The sequence below is a fragment of the Podarcis cretensis genome (genome assembly GCF_951804945.1).
Source record: "Podarcis cretensis genome assembly, chromosome: 13".
NCBI lineage: Eukaryota > Metazoa > Chordata > Lepidosauria > Squamata > Lacertidae > Podarcis > Podarcis cretensis.
This window is the reverse complement of record NC_137182.1, coordinates 20,956,696-20,977,420: the sequence shown is the minus strand read 5'-3', so window position 1 is coordinate 20,977,420 and position 20,725 is coordinate 20,956,696. Positions and strand designations below refer to the sequence as shown.

The window sequence follows — 20,725 nt, the reverse complement described above, 5'->3', positions numbered from 1 at the left end:
GTGGTGTATTAATGATCTAGGTGACAACCATTTCGCACAGGGGTCTGTTTCTGGGTCCCCACACCTGTCGGCAGAGCGTGCTTAATTCTGCCTCCGTTCTTCCCTCTTTGCATTTCTTAGCGCAGAAAGCATTGATCTGATGTATAGAAATATTTCCTATTCTAATTCATTCAAGAGAGTTCTGGAAGCTTCTCTGTGTGAAAGAAGCAAGCAGAAAGTGTCTGAAGTTTGGGTTATTCCTTCAGAGAAGCTGAATACAGCTGGTTAAAACTGGCTCTGTTATCTCTTTCTGCCAAGATCATGCTGACTAAAATAATAGGCCAGAAGGAGCCTGGGTTTCACTTTCTCTTTCTGTCTCGCTCCCTTCTGGTGTGGTGTTCTGTACATAGTATGCTGAGTGTTAAGGTTTAGACTTCTTATACAGTGGTGCCTCGCAAGACGAAATTAATCCGTTCCGCGAGTCTCTTCGTCTTGCGGTTTTTTCGTCTTGTGAAGCACGGCTATTAGTGGCTTAGCGGCTATTAACGGCTAAGCGGATAAGCGGCTTAGCGGCTATTAACGGCTTAGCGGCTTTAAGAAAAAGGAAACAAACTCGCAAGAACTCACAAGACATTTCGTCTTGCGAAGCAAGCCCATAGGGAAATTCGTCTTGCGAAATGACTCAAAAAAACTCTTTCGTCTTGCGTGTTTTTCGTCTTGCGAGGCATTCGTCTTACGAGGTACCACTGTAAGTTATTGTAAGTTTAAATTAAGTCTACTGCAACTTGATTTCTTTCTTTATTTTAATTTCTTTTTTAATTTTATTGAATTTATTGGTACGGGGGGGAATAATAAAACAAAACAAAAAAGAGAGAAAAGGAAATACATAGATAAGACAAAAATAAATTACTATTTACACAAACAAAAGTCATTCCCACCCCGTGACTACCCATCACCCCACCCCACCGCTTCCATCCACCACACCTCAACTACCATTTATTTTGAATTTCGTATAAAACTTTGCAATATTTTAAGTTTTATATTTTGATCTTGCTATGACATGACTTATTAATGGTTTCTGTTCCACTTTACTCCTTTAATCTAAACATATCAGCATATTCTTTTCTGAACAGTGTTTATCCATATATTCTTCAAAACATTGCCATTCTTGTCTAAGTTTTTGATTTGACTGCATTTTTATATTTGCAGTTAGCTTGCCATTTCTAGAAATTCACTTAATTTGTGTAGCCAGTCATCTTTTGTAGGTTTTGTCTCGGAACTGGATTCCTTACGGACGGTGCCAATCCTGAATGTATTGGATTTGTGACCATTGTTCTCATTTGCCTTCAGCAGCAGTAAAGCTCTGCCTTTGGTCTGTTAAGTTTTTACTCTGCTAACTATACGTTGGAGTTCTGCTCTGGATCAATATTGAGTAGAATTCCATGACAATAACGACTGCACACACTTGAGAGCAGGCGCTGTTGGCTTTCTACCCTTCCTGGGTTGTTTGCTTATATTATCTTTCATTTTAATGGCTAATTTTCCCAAGTGGCTGCAGTGGAGAGAATGAGGGACAATTAGCTGCCAGAAGAAAGATAAGCAGAGGTAAACAACAGAAAGGTGGCCAGGGATTAATGTCTCTGAGAGTGTGTGTGCACCCGCAACTGTGAGCATTTCTCTCACACCCCATCTTCCTCTGCCTGCCTCTAGGGGAACTGCCTCTGTAACCTGAAGCGTCTGTAACCTGAAGCGTCTGTAACCTGAGCTACCACTGTACTTGCACTGATGTGCTTTCGAACTGCTAGGTTGGCAGGAGCTGGGACAGAGCAACAGGAGCTCATTCCGTCGCGGGGATTTGAACCGCCGACCTTCCGATTGGCAGGCCCAAGAGGCTCAATGGTTTAGACCACAGCGCCACCCGTTCCCATTATGGATATATAAGCCCTTGCAGGTTCATCAGGCTATTTCCATGGTATCCCATATTCTAACAGGGAACTCATTCTTCAAGTGTGCATTCTTGTGCAGCCAAAACAATGCCATCCAATCAGAAGAGGGATGGATCAATGGAGTGTGGGGACTCAAGATTTGCAGAAGTACCCAAAACAGCCCAATGAGGAGGAATAAGCATGCTAAGTACCGTATTTTTTGCCCTATAGGACGCACTTTTTCCCCTCCAAAAATGAAGGGGAAATGTGTGTGCGTCCTATGGGGCGAATACAGGCTTTCGCTGAAGCCTGGAGAGCGAGAGGCTCTCACTCTCCAGGCTTCAGGAAGCTCTGCGCAACCCTCCGGAGCCCAGCGAAGCCGCGCCGGCCTCCGGAGGGTCGTGCAGAACTGCCTGCCCTCCCGGGGTCCGCGCAGCTCTGCACGACCCTCCGGAGCCTGGCGCCAAGGCTCCGGAGGGTCGCACAGAGCTGCCTGCATTCCAAAGCCTCGGGCGCGCTGAAGAGTGCGCCCGGTCTTTGCACAGCTGTCCACAAGCCTGGGGAGACCGGCGCGGCTCCCTAGGCTTGTGGATAGCAGGCTGTTCTGGGGGCTGGGGTCAGGGGAAGCTTGGGCTTCCCCCGCGCCAGCCCCATGCCTGGGGGGGGGGATAATTTTTTTTCTTTATTTCCCCCCCCCAAAAAAAAAAAAAAACTAGGTGCGTCCTATAGGGCGGTGCGTCCTATGGGGCGAAAAATACGGTAGGTGCAGAATACTGCCTGACTGTTCAGGGAAGAAAATGGAAAACTATGGACAGGGAGGATGGAATGAATTATTCTGGAAAAGCACATCGCTGGCTGGAAGCCTGAAAAGGAGTTCTCTGCACAGCAATGTGTGCTGAGACAAAATTATCCCCTCCAAATTCTAACTAAAGGTAAGGGTAAAGGTACCCCTGCCCGTACGGGCCAGTCTTGACAGACTCTGGGGTTGTGCGCCCATCTCACTTAAGAGGCCAGGGGCCAGCGCTGTCCGGAGACACTTCCGGGTCACGTGGCCAGCGTGACATCGCTGCTCTGGCCAGAGCCAGAGCCAGAGCCACACACGGAAACGCCGTTTACCTTCCCGCTGGTAAGCGGTCCCTATTTATCTACTTGCACCCGGAGGTGCTTTCGAACTGCTAGGTTGGCAGGCGCTGGGACCGAGCAGCGGGAGCGCACCCCGCCGCAGGGATTCGAACCGCCGACCTTTCGATCGGCAAGCCCTAGGCGCTGAGGCTTTAACCCACAGCGCCACCTGCGTCCCAAATTCTAACTAGTGAATGCTTTTCTCAAATACTCTCCCGCTATTCTCTAAGTGGCTGAATATTTGATGGCTGCTTTTGACATCCAGCTACACTGAATTTTGTTGTTTGATGCCTGACAGGTTTTGACAATAATTTATTGGTTGATGTTAGCAATTGTGTTTGATAGTGCAGGCTGGACAGATAGCAAGTACACAAATTGTATTATTGAGCTTCAAACCAAAAACCACACTCAGATTACGGCTAATTATATCTACTAATAAGATGGTTATTATCTTCTTTTGGGAAAGCCCCACTGAAGGGTGATCCATAAATATTTTAAATAAGAAAAAGTAAATGAAAACATTTTATACTGGAAAAATAAAAAACCACTTTCCATCCCAGAGTAGTTAAGAAAAAAAACGTGGGAATCAGCATTGGTATTTAAACTGGCACAAAAAGCAACAGCTGGAATAAATGTTCAAGAAAGCAAATTTCTTGAAATGTGGGGTTTATTTATACATTTTTGGAATAATAGAATTGGGGGATAGTATCCCACCCTATGCTAAACAAGAGTTGAAAGCTCATTCTAAAACTGGGGGTAAACATGTTTGGGCTCTATTCAATTACTGTATTTTTCCATGTATAAGACTATAAGGTAAAGGTAAAGGTACCCCTGCCCGTACGGGCCAGTCTTGACAGACTCTGGGGTTGTGCGCCCATCTCACTTAAGAGGCCAGGGGCCAGCGCTGTCCGGAGACACTTCCGGGTCACGTGGCCAGCGTGACATCGCTGCTCTGGCGAGCCAGAGCCGCACACGGAAACGCCGTTTACCTTCCCGCTGGTAAGCGGTCCCTATTTATCTACTTGCACCCGGAGGTGCTTTCGAACTGCTAGGTTGGCAGGCGCTGGGACCGAGCAGCGGGAGCGCACCCCGCCGCAGGGATTCGAACCGCCGACCTTTCGATCGGCAAGTCCTAGGCGCTGAGGCTTTAACCCACAGCGCCACCTGCGTCCCGTATAAGACTATATTTCCCCCCAATTTTTTTTAAGTTTAAAATTGGGGGTCGTCTTATACACAGAATGTTGCAATTCATTATTTCTTAATTTTGGGTTCAAAAAATAGAGGTCGTCTTATACCTGGGGGCATCTTATACACAGAAAAATACGGTAAGTCGTACACAAAGTAGACAAAATAAAATACGAATTTTGTTAGTCGTGTCCATTAGCTATAATGGGTCTACTCTTGAGTAAGACTAGCATTGCCCCCACCCCCACCCCGCAGTTTATCCTAACTGTGTTACATCTTGTTTGTAACATTTTTTCTTATAAAAACACTAAATGAAAAACCCATTTATAACCGGGCCTTTCTGCCTCAACTTGAGGCAGCTTGCAGCAAAATCAATAAGTCGGATCAATAAACATCAACAAAAACAAAGAATATGAACAAGCAGAGGAGAGTAAATAATACACAAAACTACTTAGCAGCGGGGAATCAGGCAAAGGTCCCCAGCTGATATGCAATGGCTTTTAAAACAAACAAAAATACCAGCCAGCCCACATGACAGACAGCATGCAATGGTAGTTAGTACTTGACAGCGTTAGACAGCTGGACAACTTAAGAGGTTTGTTTTTTGAAAAACTACCCTGAGAGACACTCGCGGCTTAAAGCGGTTGAATTTTGAGGAGGAAGTTTTTCCTGCTTAAAATGGCACTTTTAAACTTAAAATGTCTTGTCCCAAAATTGCCAGAGTTTTATATTTCTGCAGATTCTGACCACCACCTCTCTCCTGGAAAAAGAAAGAAAGAAAGAAAGAAAGAAAGAAAGAAAGAAAGAAAGAAAGAAATCTTGAACCTGCATTTGGCAGTTCATGTGTCTCAGGCCTGTGTCCTGTATAATCCAAAGCTGGAGCTGTGCTGTGATGAACTATGGCTAAAATGAAGTTGTCTGTAATAGCAGAAATAGGCTGGGCAGGGGGGATGGCCCCCAACAGGGTGGATAAAAATCAATGATTTTTTTTTAAAAAAATAAGATATATATATAAAAAATTAAATCAGATTATTATTTTTTTAAATTGGATTTTTAAATAAAATGCTTTTGGAGGAAAAGTCTTTCTAAAGATAGTTTTCTGTTTAAGTTACATTATAGCCCAACAAAATATTAAAATACAGTGGTCTGTTAAACATTAAAAGCTTCCCTAAACAGGGCTGCCTTCAGATGTCTTCTAAAAGCCAGATAGTTGTTTATTTCCTTGACATCTGGTGCGAGGGTGTTCCACAGGGCAGGCAACACCACCGAGAAGGCCCTCTGCCTGCTTCCCTGTAACTTGGCTTCTCGCAGTGAGGGAACCGCCAGAAGGCCCTTGGAGCTGGACCTCAGTGTCCAGGTTGAACAATGGCGGTGGAGACGCTCCTTCAGGTATACTGGACCCAGGCCGTTTACTTTAATATCACATTGTATTATTTCTCTTTGGAATTTTGAGATTTCGTGAGCAAATCTTTTTTCCCCTTATCATTTTTAAATCATTCATTTATCTGGACGTGTCGTAACCAGTTTAGAATGGAATCTTTAATCTTCTCACCCACTTCTGTTTTGTATTCCTCCTGAATCTCATTTTAAAAGAACCACCTAGCACTTGGCTGGATACCACCATCCATTCTGTCACACCACATGGGACCCATTCAGCTAAAAAACACGGAAGAAGTCATATATGTGTGTGCATTAGTGTGTGTGTGTGTGCATTTGTATTATGTGTGTGCAGTGCAGTGTGAAGGCCAGATTGTGTATCCAGTTAAGGGGGAAATAAAGCGAGCAGAGAATAGGTTGTCAGCTAATCTATTCGGCAAATGCGTTAAGAGCAAGATTAAGAAGGAGTAAGTGATGCAGCGGAAGTGGGTGGAACTGGAGAAGCAGGATCTGTTGCAGCAAACTGCCCTTCTCCCAACTACCCCATGTAACTGTACCTTAGCCAATGATCTTACTATTGGACTCTCCATGAGGCCACGGAGAAAGATGAGGTCCAGGTCTCCGGCTCCCATAGAGTTCGGGAGGTCACTGAGGTTGTCCAAGACCTGCTGCATTGCTGTGTAGAGAAAACAACAGGGATGAATGAATTTATTATTTCGGTCACAGACTAGTTCCAGCCCACATACAATATCAAGGAAGTCATATAACACGATAGGGATACATTTGCATTTGCAATTAGGTATTGTAGTTAGGGACCTGGGTGAGGCTGTGGGTTAAACCACAGAGCCTAGGACTTGCCGATTAGAAGGTCGGCGGTTCAAATCCCCGCAACAGGGTGAGCTCCCGTTGCTCGGTCCCTGCTCCTGCCAACCTAGCAGTTCGAAAGCACGTCAAAGTGCAAGTAGATAAATAGGCGAGAAGGTAAACGGCATTTCCGCGTGCTGCTCTGGTTCGCCAGAAGTGGCTTAGTCATGCTGGCCACACAACCCGGAAGCTGTACGCCGGCTCCCTCGGCCAATAAAGCGAGATGAGCGTCGCAACCCCAGAGTCGGTCACAACTGGACCTAATGGTCAGGGGTCCCTTTACTTTTACCTATTGCAATTAGGGATGTTATTTCATTTTTTATTGCGGCGGGGACAGAAATCATAACAAAACAGGTGTGATCAGGGCCAGCCCAAGACATTCTGGCACCTGAGGCAGGCCACAAAATGAAACCTACCTCCCCACCATAGCCTCCAACATTTCTCTGATGAAAATAGGGACATCCTATCCCATAATAATAATAATTTTACTATTCCTGCCCTGCCCATCTCACTTGGTTGCCTTGGTTCTGGCATATATACAAACATAATAAAACATTAATTTTTATTTTTATTTTTTAAATTTCTCTATAAAGCGCTGCCTTCAGATGTCTTCTAATGGTTGTATAGTTACTGTACTTATCTCCTTGGCTCCGCCCACGGTCAGATAACTCCATACCTTCCAACATTTCTCTGAAGAAAATAGGGATGTCCTAAGGAAAAGTGGGACATTCCGGGATCAAATCAGAAACTAGGGAGGCTTTTGTAAATCTGGAACTGTCCCTGGAAAATAGGGCCTGTTTTCAGCTGCTCTGGGGGGCTTTTTATCTTAGACAAATGCCCTTGTCGCAGGAACCCCCCCCCCCCCCCATCATTCAGTTTGTACAAACTTCACACACACTCACACTCACACACTACATACGCTACACTTCTGTTACAAATTCATAGAAAATCAACCATACAGTGGTGCCCCACAAGACGAATGCCTCGCAAGACGAAAAACCCGCTAGACGAAAGGGTTTTCCATTTTGGAGGTGCTTCGCAAGACGAATTTCCCTATAGGCTTGCGAAGCACCTCCAAAAAGGAAAATGTCTTGCGAGTTTTTCCGACTTTTTTTACCTCCCCCCCCCCTTTTTCTAAGCCGCTTATCCGCTAAGCCGCTAAAAGCCGCTAAGCCGCTAATAGCGCTAATCCGCTAAGCCGCTAATGGGCTTGCTTCGCAAGACGAAAAAACCGCTAGACGAAGAGACTCGCAGAACGGATTCTTTTTGTCTTGCGAGGCACCACTGTACATCGGATTTGCACTGTTCCACTTTAATTTTACTCCATGAAGGAAGGACTACAAAATGAGGAAGGTTTGATACAGGCCAGCCATAATCCCTTCAGCATACCAGCCTGTCAGGGAACTGCCATCGGAGCCAAGGGTGGAGGTATGGCTCCCCAATGACGCCGGAGAGGGAACCAGCAAGGAGAGAGGTAGAGCTTCCTCTGGGGAAGGAAATCAGCGTGACGCCAGGAAGAAAGGGGAGGCTGAGAGGGCTTCGGAGGGAGGGCTCCAAGACTCTTCCACCAGCAGGGAGAGCGCAGGACCTCCGCTGGGCACGCCCACTCTGCGCAGAAAGCTTCTGCGCAGGGAGGCTAGGCGGAGACTTGGTGTCAAAGAGCTTTTATGTTGGAAGAAGTTCAGGAAACGCCCACTGACGGATTCTGCTAGTGATTAAGACAGCCACGGTGTAAGGGCTGTCCAGCCTGGGAAAAGTTTTAGCCAGACAACCCAGCTTGGAGCGGTTGCGGCTTACGCACAAGCAACCCCAATTCCCATTACACAGCCTATCCACAGGAGCCCTGCCCATTTGCTATGCCAATCCTGATGGTCCTAGACAGAAGACAATCAAGATCACAAAGAACTTGCATATGGGAGTGGATTCAGCATGGACTGGAACAAAGGACAATAATCAGTTCTTCCCTCTGGGGGCAGGAAACTGCAAACTCCCCTCTGTCACCTGGAAAGTACTCATGGGGAGGGGGAAAGGGGGAACCAGCCAGGTGACAGGACATTCAGGTTACCACCACAACTCCTCCCTCAACCCCTCCTTTCTGTGATGTATGTTTCTGGGGGTGGTCTTGATCTACAGGGTGGCAATTTCAAAAGTCTTTATAAGGTCTTGCACACGATTTTTGTGGGTCCTTCCTCTCTCCTGCAAGTGAGGGGAGCACCCTGTTGGAACAGTTCAATAAAGGCCAAGCCTACAGGCTGCTGTTTTGCTCCAAGTTATCCTGGTTGGTGTCTTTGTTTTTGTCGAAGGGAGCCCTCGGATTTTTCCGTTAACACCCTAAATAACTAAAGAATCTTGCTTCATCGGAATACAAACGGGAAGGGGGAAAAGCCATTTCCCTTCACAAAATTTAACCAAATGAGGAGGTATTTGGCACAGACTAGTCAGTAGTGTGCCCTACATTTCCAGGCCCACTAGCTAATTCAGGAGAACGTTTCATTAATGACGGACGCTTTTGTTGATCAATTTACTGACTGGATCACCAATCCTACTTCGTTTGCTGTGTTCGGTGGGGGGGGGGGGGGAGGAAAAACCAGACTGCAGCCTCTGTGCCTTTGTCCACATGCGCACACAGAGCGCAAACAAACAAACAAGTAGCGTTTGTGGGTCTTGGCAGACAGCCACAGACATCTGCTTCATCCCCAGATGATAAATTCATTAATACAGGATATAACTGGGGTTCCTCTCTTGCCTGTCAGTCCACAGAGCAGGCAGAGAGGCCTCTGAAGATGACTGACCGCTGTGGGGCGAATGGTTGAGAGGCTGTTGAAAACATTGTGAGAGAAATAGCCACACACAAACGCCAGGCACTAACTGCTGAGAATTGTGAGGCTCTCCCAGAGACGGACGGCTGTTCTTCTCGTGTATCCCACCCCCCGCTATAGTGGCTAATTGTCCCTGTGAGTTATGAGGGGACAGGGCAGAGACAGCAGATGGAGAGGGAGAAGCGAGCCAGCAGTTCCCTTTCCTCATGAGGGGGTTTTGCCTCGGCTGGAGTCTCTGCCAGCCCTTGACGGGAGTTTTGGGACTCTCAACCCTGAGGGGGCAGCTTAGACCGTATGACAGTGGCAACCTTGGTTCTCGAACAAAATCTGTTCCGGAAGCCCGTTCGGCTTCCGAAACGTTTGGAAACCAAGGCTTGGCTTCCCACCGGTTGCAAGAGCTTCTTGCACTCAGCTTCTTGCACTCAGTCGGACGTTCGGGTTCTGGAAAACGTTCGAAAACGGAAGCATTTACTTCCGGGTTTTCGGCGTTCAGGAGCCAAAATGTTTGGGAACCAAGGTTCCACTGTACTTCAGACAGCAGGGTTTCACATGGCATATTTTAAAACTCTGCTCCCTCGATTAAAAACAAAAAAATCCTGAAAATAAAAACTATCACACCAGGGAGAAAGGTTCTGAAACAGCACCATCTTTCCGCCCAGAGTGGGCGGGGTATAAATAAATTATTATTATTATTATTATTATTATTATTATTATTATTATTATTATTCCGCAATGGGATATTACTGCCATATTCTGCTGCACCTGTAGCAGACCAGGCTTCAGAGCCTGCCTTGCATGCTCAGGTTTGGGGGCTTGGGCTGGGTTGCCACCGCTTCCCCCTTGTTGGCAGGAGGCCTGGATATGGCAGGCCCCCAAAGTATCCATATTTTCCAGGGACAGTCCCAGATTTACAGAAGCCATCAAAGTTTCTGATCTGATCCAGGAATGTCCCACTTTTCCTTAGGATGTCTCTGTTTTCATTGGAGAAATGATGGAGGGTATGGAATAGGATGTCCCTATTTCCATCAGAGAAATGTTGGAAGATATGGAATAAAGGTAAAGGTAAAGGGACCCCTGATCATTAGGTCCAGTCGTGGCCAACTCTGGGGTTGCGGCGCTTGTCTCGCTTGCAGGCTGAGGAAGCCGGCGTTTGTCCACAGGCAGCTTTCCAGATCATGTGGCCAGCATGACTAAACTGCTACTAAACCACTACTGGTGAGGTGGGGCACTGTGTCAGAAACCAGAGTGCATGGAAACGCCGTTTATCTTCTCGCCGCAGAGGTACCTATTTATCAGCTTGCACTGGCCTGCTTTCTTTTTTTCTTTTTTTTTAAATTTTTTATTGATTTTTCATTTTAAAACAAACAAAACAAACAGACACATACAAACATATATATTTTCATATCCTCCTTTTCATAAACCTTCTTTCATGGACTTCCCCATACCTCACCCTTTCTGCTTCCTTATTTTACAGTTTTTCAGCAACCCCTTGGTCCAATTATATTTATAACTTATTTTTTCTCAGTTTCATCTTAATTCATCAAACAATTTCAGCTGCAATTCTGCATCTTCCTTCCCCTTAACATTTTAGCACTCATCAATTTTACAACAGTTCTTAAGATAAACTTTAAATTTCTTCCAATCTTCCTCCACCGTCTCTTTCTCTTGGTCACGGATTCTGCCGGTCATTTCTGCCAATCCCATAAAGTCGATCACTTTCGTCTGCCATTCTTCCAGTGTGGGTAATTCTTGCGTCTTCCAATACTTTGCTAGGAGTATCCTTGCTGCTGTGGTAGCGTACATAACCTTTGGCCTACCCCCATCCCATGGAGATTCTTCTTCATAAAGTTCCAAGAAATATTATCAAAGGCTTTCTCCGCGTCCACAAATATTAAAACTGCCTTCGTGTTAATATTTACTGTCAACATTTCCATAATATCAATTATATTCCTTACATTGTTTGATAAGTGTCTTCCCGGGAGAAAGCCTGCCTGGTCTTTGTGAATCTCCTCCACCAGCATCTTCTTAAGTCTTTTTGCTAAAATGTCAGCAAATATTTTGTAATCCACATTAAGTAATGATATAGGGCGGTAGTTCTTAATCTGATTTTTTTCAGTTTCAGACTTTGGTATAAGTGTGATGAAAGCTTCTTTCCACGATTCAGGAGCCTTTTTCCCCTCTAATATTTCATTGCAAACCTCCTTCAACGGCTGTATTATCCATTCCTTCAGTGCTTTGTAGTATCTGGAGGTTAATCCATCTGGTCCTGGAGATTTACCTAGTTGAATGTTTTGAATGGCACCCTCTATTTCTTTATCTGTTATTTTCTCATTTAAAACCAACATACTTTGTTGAGAAATTTTTTGTAATCCATATTTCTTAAGAAAATCTTCTATGTCTCGTTCATTCTCCGGCCCTTGTGCATATAGTCTTCTGAAATAACTCTGAAAACAATTGCTGATCTCATTTGGTTTGATAACATTCTTTCCATCCACCTCCAAATTTGTAACTGTATTCAATTTTTGTCTCTTCTTCAATTGCCATGCGAGGAGTTTCCCGCATTTATCTGCTGATTCAAATGTCCTTTGTCTCATTTGCTTGATTTTCCATTCTATCTCTTGGTTCATCAGTTCCATATACTGCATCTGAAAAAATTTAATTTCTCTCAAGATCTCATGAGACTTTGGTTTAGATCTCAATTTCTTTTCTCCTTCTTTTATTTTTTCCAGGATCTTATCTTTCCTCTCATTTTGTTTCTTCCTCTTTAAAGAATTCTGTTGTATTAGAAAACCTCTCATCACGGCCTTACTTGCGTCCCAAATCACTCTTTTTTCAACATCCGTCCTCAGATTTATCTCAAAATAGTCCTTCAAAGTTTTTTGGGCCTTTTTGTAAATCTCATCGTCTCTAAATAGGATGTCATTCATTCTCCATCTGAAGGAACCAGCTGTTGTTAGTTTCATTTCCATCTTCACAGCGTTATGGTCGGAGCATGTCTTTGGGCAGATTTCTACTTTTTTTATCCTTGGAGCCATGCCGCTAGTAATCCAAATTTGATCAATTCTTGTCCATGTCATTTGTGCCTCAGAGAAAAACGTTCCCTCTCTCTCGAGAGGGTTTCTAGTTCTCCAAATATCTATCAAGTCCAAATTCTCTGTCATTTCAAAAAAAGTCTTGGGTAATCTCCCGTCCTTAGAGACCACCTGTCTTTGTGCTTTGTCCATATTTGTAGAAACCACGCCATTCATATCTCCTAATAAAATTACATTGTAATCCAGATAGTCCATTAATGTCTCATGCAGTTTCTTGAAGAATTCTGCCTTCCCTTCATTAGGTGCATAAATGCCAACTGTCAAAAAATTTTCTCCCTGAATTTGTATTTCAATTGCCAAAAATCTTCCTTGTTCATCTTTAAAAATCAATTTAGGGGCCAATTTCTCCTTTGCATAGATCACCACTCCTCTTTTCTTGACTTTATCCGATGAAATGAATTCCAGTCCTAACCTTTTGTTTATAAGCAATTTTCTGTGTGTCCTTGTTATGTGGGTCTCTTGTAAACAAATCAAATCGAATTGTTCTCTTTTCAAAATATGAAAAACTTCACGCCTTTTTCTGGGAAGGTTCAGTCCATTACAGTTCCAAGTCAAAAATTGCAGAGACATCGTTAATTAGTTACCTCCAGCCGCTCCCTGCTGCTGTTCTTCTTCCGTTGGTGATTTGAGTCCGAATGTCAGGTTTCCAAGATCTGTTTCAGAGGTCAGTTCTACCACTCCTTTCTGTAGGTCCTCTTCATTTCTGTCCAAAAATTGTTCTTTATCTTGTACTGTTCTTATCTTGACTTTCTTTCCTTTATAGCTAAAGGACAGGCCTTGTGGAAACTCCCACCTGAAAGGAATGCTGTTCTGTTTCAGCAGGTAAACCAGATTCTTGTAATGGGTTCTAGCCTCCAGAATATATTTCGGGATATCCTTGTAAATTTGCACAAAAATGTCTTCAATCTCAAGAGTTCTTTGATAGTGTAGATTTAATATTTTGTCCCTTTCCTCCTTTGATCTCAAAGTTATCAGGCAATCCCTCGGAATCTTTCTATTTTGCCTTCTCCCCAGTCTGAAGGCAGCCGTTATCTTAAATTCTTCCTCCTCTGTGTTTACCTGCCAAAATTCTGAAAGTTCTTTAGTGAGAAAGTCCACTAAGTTGTCCCCTTCACTTTCTGGGACCAATCTAAGTCTTAAATTCCTCTCTTTCCTCTGCACCTCCCATAAAGACAAAGCGGCCTCATGTTCGTCCAACCTCTTGCAAACTGGTGCTAATTTTTCCTGTGTGTTGTCTGCAGTGGATTTCGCTTCTTCCGCTATTTTTCGGATTGTTGCATTTTCCTCAATTAATTTATTTATAGTTGCTGTGTTGGATGTTATGCTTTTGGTGTTCAAGTCCAATTTTGTAGTAAGTTCTGTCAGCTGTTTGGTATTTTCCGTACTCTGCTTTGTCAAGTTTTCTAAGGATTCATTTATCTTAAGCAAAGCTTGTGTCACTGAATCCATGAATATATCTATCCCTTTTCCCTGTCCAGCTGCACCTGTTGACAATGTGCCTGACGTAGAGCCCCTTTTCTTTTGTGCGGCTTTAACTTTAGACCTTGTTGCTATCTCCTCTGCTGAGCCGCTCATGTCCCAAGGTCGTTCCCACAGGAGCAGCTTTGAATGGAAAAATCCAGTGACTTGTTTTTTACAGTCTATGTTGCAACTATTGTCTTTAGGTCCTCTAGAGGGAGCAATTCAATGTATCCACAAGGCAGGGAAAAAACAAAGAAGCCAAAAGCCCCCAAAGAGGAAAGTTTTTAACCGCAGTCACCCAGTCTTCTAGTTGCAACAAGCTATCAAATTGTTCTTTCAGTAAAATCCCAAAGTCACAAAGTCCAAAATTGTATCAAATAAAGTCACAGTCTATCTTTTCTGACAGTCCCTGTCAAGTGTTTCACCCAGGCAGCTCGCTCCCAGAGTCAGAGACAGCGGAAAGTTTTTCCCTTTGCTTCCTTTCATGCAGGTTAAATCAAGTTCCCTTTTCTTCCCCCCTCGCTCCTGCTTGCTGGGGGCGGGGGGGTTCAGATTCAATGCCAGGGTTAAACCGCTCTAAAAAGTTCAGAGTTACTTCTCCTTCAATTGCAGCTTTAAGTTCCGTTGCTTTAAAGATCATGCAGCCGGGGGGGAGGCAGACTTCCTTTATTTACCGTCCCCGTTTTCAGCCGAATTTCAAGCAAATTTTATAGTCCCGATAGGTTTCTCAATCCTACTTATGGGTTTCAAATTTCAGTCCAAATTTCAGGAAGGAATCGGCGCTCTCCGCCTATGGCAACGCGGCTTCACTCCATGGGCTGGGTAGCGACTCTCAGCACCGCGCGATCCCCCGATGCTCCTCCGGAGCCTTTAAAAAGGCTCTTTTGCAGTAAGGGGGGGGGCGCAAATGGTGCCCACCGAGTCTCCTTGTTCACAGGCTTCCGCGCCTGTGATTTTAGGGGTCCCCGCTTCACCGTAGCGGTCAGACCCAAACTCGTGGAGCAGCCCTCTCTCCGGAGATCAGAGAGAGAGCAGCCATTAAGTGCTGGCGCCGACCGGAAGCCCTGCACTGGCCTGCTTTCAAACTGCTAGGCTGGCAGGAGCTGAGAGAGAGCAACAGGAGTTCACTTCACTGCAGGGATTCGAACCGCCAATCTTCTAATGGGCAAGCCCAAGAGGTTCAGTGGTTTAGACCACAGCGCAACCCGCCACCAATGCTTTTGAATCTACTCCTCTCCCCATCCGATGGAGGGAAATGGGCAGTCTTCATTGTGCGTTAAGTGAACAAGAGGATTCAAAGCGTGGTTCCAAAGAAGCCAAATGCATTTTCGAAATGTCCAGGGGCACATTTGGAAAGATCAACCCGAAATTGTACATTACCCTAAAACGCAGAAAGCCACCCCCCCCTTTTGCCACAACCAGAAGCTATGAATTACCACTTCTTTGTCGTTGTCAACACACACTCCCGATAACTTAAAGAAGGCTGACCTGTCAGAGTCTGTTGCCAAGATAGGAATGTGCCGCCTGCAATAGCTCAACAGGCAGCTGGTGGGTAGCAGCATTTGTGAAGGAATTTAGCTGCCACCAGTAAGCAGCACTTAGTGACAAAAGAAGGTACATATTAACCAGGTCCAATCATGGATGTGTGGGGAGATGCCGGGGATGAGGGGTTGGGGTCAACCCAGTTTCAAATGGGAAGTGTAGATAGGTATGCATTAGCACATCCTAACCAGGGGGCTGGACCCCTATTGTCCAGTTGGCTGAACTGTTAGTTCAGCCAGAGTCAGAAAAGGTATTTGGAAAGCTAAGTTGCTTAGAGCGGCGTGGTGCTGATGACACCAAGGTTGCAGGTTCGATCCCCGTAAGGAACAGCTGCATATTCCTCCATTGCCGGGGGACGGACGAGATCAGTGGTTCCCAACCTTCTTTTGGCCATGCCCCACCTAAGCATCTCTAAATTCCTGATGCACTGCCCCCACCCCCACCCCACCACCACCGGTGACATATAATTCTTATTATTCAAAAAGTGAACTCCTATTCACATGGAGGAAGCCTAAAAGGCCATTGGCTTCCAAATTGGCTTCCAAATTGGCTTCCAAATTGCCCCCCCCCCCTTAAAAATCAAATTGCCCCCCTGTGGGGCATGTGCCCCATGTTGGGAACCACGGAACTAGATAATAATATTTTTTATTATTTCTATAATAATAATTTATTATTTCTGCCCCACCCATCTGGTTGGGTTTCCCCAGCCACTCTGGGCGGCTTCCAACAAAAGATTAGAAATACATTAAAACGTCAGTCATTAAAAACTTCTGTGAATAACCATAATTAATCCTCAGGATCCCTTCCAGCTCCGTGAATGCAAAGAAAGGAGGGGAAAGCGGACTTTTATTTCAGTTTAACCAAAACAGGCATGATGGCTTCTTTCCTTACACGAATGCCACTCAGAACATTCACAAAGCTTCCAGGTTACGCAGAACTCTTTCCTTGCACAAAGCCTAGATGAAGAAGCAAAGCTCAGCGGTTTTGCATCTGTTTTGCATGCAGAAACTCCTAGGTTCAAGCCCCAGCATTTATGGCTGCCCATCTGAAAGCTGACATAGAATCACAGAATTGTAGAGTTAGAAGGGACCCTGAGGATCATCGAGTCCAACCAAGAGGCAGAGCAAGGTGGGTGTGGTGGGTGTGGTCCGCCCTGGGTGTCATCCCTGGGGGGAGTGACATCACCACTGCCCCCGGGACACTAGCCCCTCCCTCCAGGTGCAAGCCCAACCTTTTGCCATTGCAGGAATTGTCATGGAATTCTACTCAATATTGATCCAGAGTAGATTCCAGTGTATAGTTAGCAGAGTAACAACTTAAACACATTGCAGAATTCCCACTCCAAAATATAGACCAGAGGCAACTGTATTCCCTCCAGCAGAGCTTTACCGCTACTGAAGGCATATGAGCATTATGGTCACAAATTCAATACATTCAGGATTGGCACAGTCCATAAGAAATCCAGTTGTAGCAGGCTCATCTTAAACTTCCAATAACTTATAAGAAGTCGAAACGTTAACACTAAGCATGCAGACCACCACACCAGAAGGAAGAGAGACAGAAAGAGAAAGTGAAACCCAAGCTCCTTTTGGCCTTAATATTATAGTCAGCATGACCTTGAGAGATATAGATAAGAACATGGGTAGGAAAACTAAGGCCTGGGGGCAGGATCCGGCCCAATCGCCTTCTAAGTCCGGCCCATGGACGGTCCAGGAATCAGCGTGTTTTTACATGAGTAGGACATGTGCTTTTATTTAAAATGCATCTCTGTGTTATTTGTGGGGCCTGTCTGGTGTTTTTACATGAGTAGAATGTGTGCTTTTATTTAAAATGCATCTCTGGGTTATTTGTGGGGCATAGGCATTCGTTCCTCCTTCTTTTTTTTCAAAATATAGTCTGGCCCCCCAAAGATCTGAGGGACAGTGTACCAGCCCCCTGCTGAAAATGTTTGCTGACCCCTGGATAAGAGAGCCAGTTTAAGCCTGCTGTACAGTGGTACCTCGGGTTACATACGCTTCAGGTTACATACGCTTCAGGTTACACACTCCTCTAACCCAGAAATAGTGCTTCAGGTTAAGAACTTTGCTTCAGGATGAGAACAGAAATCGGGCTCCGGCGGCGCGGCAGCAGGAGGCCCCATTAGCTAAAGTGGTGCTTCAGGTTAAGAACAGTTTCAGGTTAAGAACGGACCTCCGGAATGAATTAAGTACTTAACCTGAGGTACAACTGTACTCTGCTTCTCTGAAGGAATAACCCAAACTTCACGAACCTTCTGCTTGTTTCTGTCACACAGAGAAGCTCCCAGAACCTTCCTGAATTAAGTAGAATAGGAAAGATCTCTACACATAAGATCAACACTTTCTGTACTAAGAAATGCAAACTGACAGAAATATGCATTTTGTCCCATGCAAGGATCGAACCTACAACCTTGGCACTATCATCACCACACTCTAACCAACTGAGCTATCCAGGTCATCTTTGCTACAGCAGAATGTGTGGCTTGGCTTTACACCTCTCTCTTTCTGTCTCTCAACTGGCTGCTGTTGCTTCCACGCTTGGGTAGACAGAAAGCAGCTTCCACAGAATTAACCCTACTAAATATTTCACACATATCTAGGATGGAGCCTTAATCTGGAACACCAGGGAAGTGGGCAGCATTATCATCCCCACAGTCCCTTGCCTCAGGGACAGCTATCTTCTACCTCCTCTATGAAGCTCCGATTTCAGAGAGGAAACGAAGAACCTCTCTTCCGAAAAGAGGTCACTCACTGGGTTGCCATTCACAGCTGTCTTCTGGAAGGATGCTGAGGGCACTTCTTCCTGCTGCCGTGGCAACCGTCTCAGGGTACCACAGCCCTGTTAAGATTGCTCTCAGCTCAGTTTTGCAGCGGAACCAAAGGCAAGGGGAGGCAGTTCTTCCCCACCTCTTTTCTAACAGTCTCAAATGAGGCAGAAAAAAATGGCCAGACAATGAGATGCAAAATATATAAACTCTGTGTGTGTGCGCATGCATTTGTGCCTGCTTACGAGGGCAAGTAACACTTGTAAAGGAGGTTGGCATTGTGAATTGTGTTCTCTCTTGTACTGCCAGCAAATTTGGACTGAACTCTGATGGGGCAACAAGTGAAACTGGCAGATTAATGGATTTGGACCAGCAGCTACCGCCCTTTAAATGTGATATACAGTGGTACCTCGGGTTAAGTACTTAATTCGTTCCGGAGGTCTGTACTTAACCTGAAACTGTTCTTAACCTGAAGCACCACTTTAGCTAATGGGGCTTCCCGCTGCTGCCACGCGATTTCTGTTCTCATCCTGCAGCAAAGTTCTTAACCTGAGGTACTATTTCTGGGTTAGCGGAGTTTGTAACCTGAAGCGTATGTAACCTGAAGCATATGTAACCCGAGGTACCACTGTACAGCAGGCTTAAACTGGCTCTCTTATCCAGGGGTCAGCAAACATTTTCAGCAGGGGGCTGGTCCACTGTCCCTCAGATCTTTGGGGGGCCAGACTATATTTTGAAAAAAAGAAGGAGGAACAAATGCCTATGCCCCACAAATAACCCAGAGATGCATTTTAAATAAAAGCACACATTCTACTCATGTAAAAACACCAGGCAGGCCCCACAAATAACCCAGAGATGCATTTTAAATAAAAGCATACATTCTACTCATGTAAAAACACCAGGCCGGCCCCACAAATAACCCAGAGATGCATTTTAAATAAAAGCACACGTTCTACTCAGGTAAAAGCACGCTGATTCCCAGACCATCCGTGGGCCGGACTTAGACGGCGATTGGGCCGGATGTAAATGTGCTTTGCTGCCATGAACCCTCACTACTACTGTGCATTAAAAATGGGCTTTCAACACCCTGAAGGTCTAGCTAAAAAGGTCGCTTAGCTTTTAAACCAAATATGGAACCTTCCCAAATACTTGCAGCCCAGACACCTAGGAATCTATTTTTATGTACATAAATCCCACTTTTAGGCTACAAACCCTCCCAAAGTGGCCAGAAATTGAATAATTATCTATTCAGCTTGGTTCTCAAAATTATAATGTTGTCTCTTTAAAAGATTGCTGCCAGTGTTTTTTAGGAACTGGGTGCCACTTCCAGCTACAGGGTACTTAAATCTTATAAGGGTACTTAAATTCATCAAGCCTGTTCAGGCTGGAGTTGAGCCAAACTTTATCAGCAAAAGTTACCAGAGAACTTTCAGTCTCCCCTCAAACTGTTGGAAAGTATCAGCAGACCCAGGGGGAAATTTGGCAAAATGCCTCCCCCAGCCTGTACACACACACACACACAACCTGAGCCTACAACCGGGGGCATTAACACCCCAGTAATAACTTACTTTGGGACATGGGTGGCGCTGTGGGTTAAACCACAGAGCCTAGAACTTGCCGATCAGAAGGTCGGCGGTTTGAATCCCCACGACAGGGTGAGCTCCTGTCCACCTAGCAGTTCGAAAGCACATCAAAGTGCAAGTAGATAAATAGGTACCACTCTGGCGGGAAGGTAAACGGCGTTTCCATGTGCTGCTCTGGTTCGACAGAAGCGACTTAGTCATGCTGGCCACATGACCCGGAAGCTGTGCACCGGCTCCCTCGGCCAATAAAGCGAGATGAGCGCCGCAACCCCAGAGTCGGCCACGACTGGACCTAATGGTCAGGGGTCCCTTTACCTTTACCTAATAACTTGCTTCCCTCATAGTCACAGCCTTGGATTCAAACAGAAATCAAGCATCCCTCTGACTTCCCAATCTACCACTTTCCTTCCAGCTTTTAGTTCACACCACCCAACTCTCTCCACTCTGCCCTTTGTCCTTCTCACTATTCGAGAGTTGAGGGAGGAACCCCACCCATTTGTCATCTGACACAGACCCACTTCCTTTGTTTCCTTAATGGCCCATCACCCAGGCTATCGCCTTGCCAGAAAGCTAGCCAGGCTTCTATTTTAACAGTTGCTGGATGGGATGGAGAATTCTAGGTGCCAACTACGGATGCAACACAAATTTATCTTGACTGTTGAAGAAAGGAGTGGTCTTGATTCCTGCCACCTCCCAAGCCAGTTTGCTAGGACTCTAGAGGCTCAGATTCTGAAATTTAAAGGGTGGAGCCTGGTGAGGTTGGGGCAAAGCCTGGTTAGCATTCAAATATGGAGCAGGGCATAAGAAAATAAGGGATCAGCAGCCAAAATAAGGGATCAACAATTACTTTGATAAAATACATATTTTGTTGCGTGCAAATGGCTTTAGATACCTATTAGGTCCATAAATTACCATATAGCATATATTCAACACAAAAAGCAGCAACAATTTGTTGTTGACAAAGCACAGCTGGACACAGAAAGGGCCCCATTAC

General features: G+C 45.2%; 1 protein-coding gene across 1 annotated transcript in view; it reads right to left on the bottom strand.

Moving 5' to 3' along the window:
• MPP2 (MAGUK p55 scaffold protein 2) overlaps nucleotides 1-20,725 on the bottom strand; it is a 70,071-nt gene that overhangs the window by 29,961 nt on the left and 19,385 nt on the right. The window contains exon 3 of the mRNA XM_079950204.1: nucleotides 6,164-6,264. Within this exon, the coding sequence (XP_079806330.1) occupies nucleotides 6,164-6,264 (101 nt within the window). The remainder of the gene's footprint in view (nucleotides 1-6,163; nucleotides 6,265-20,725) is intronic.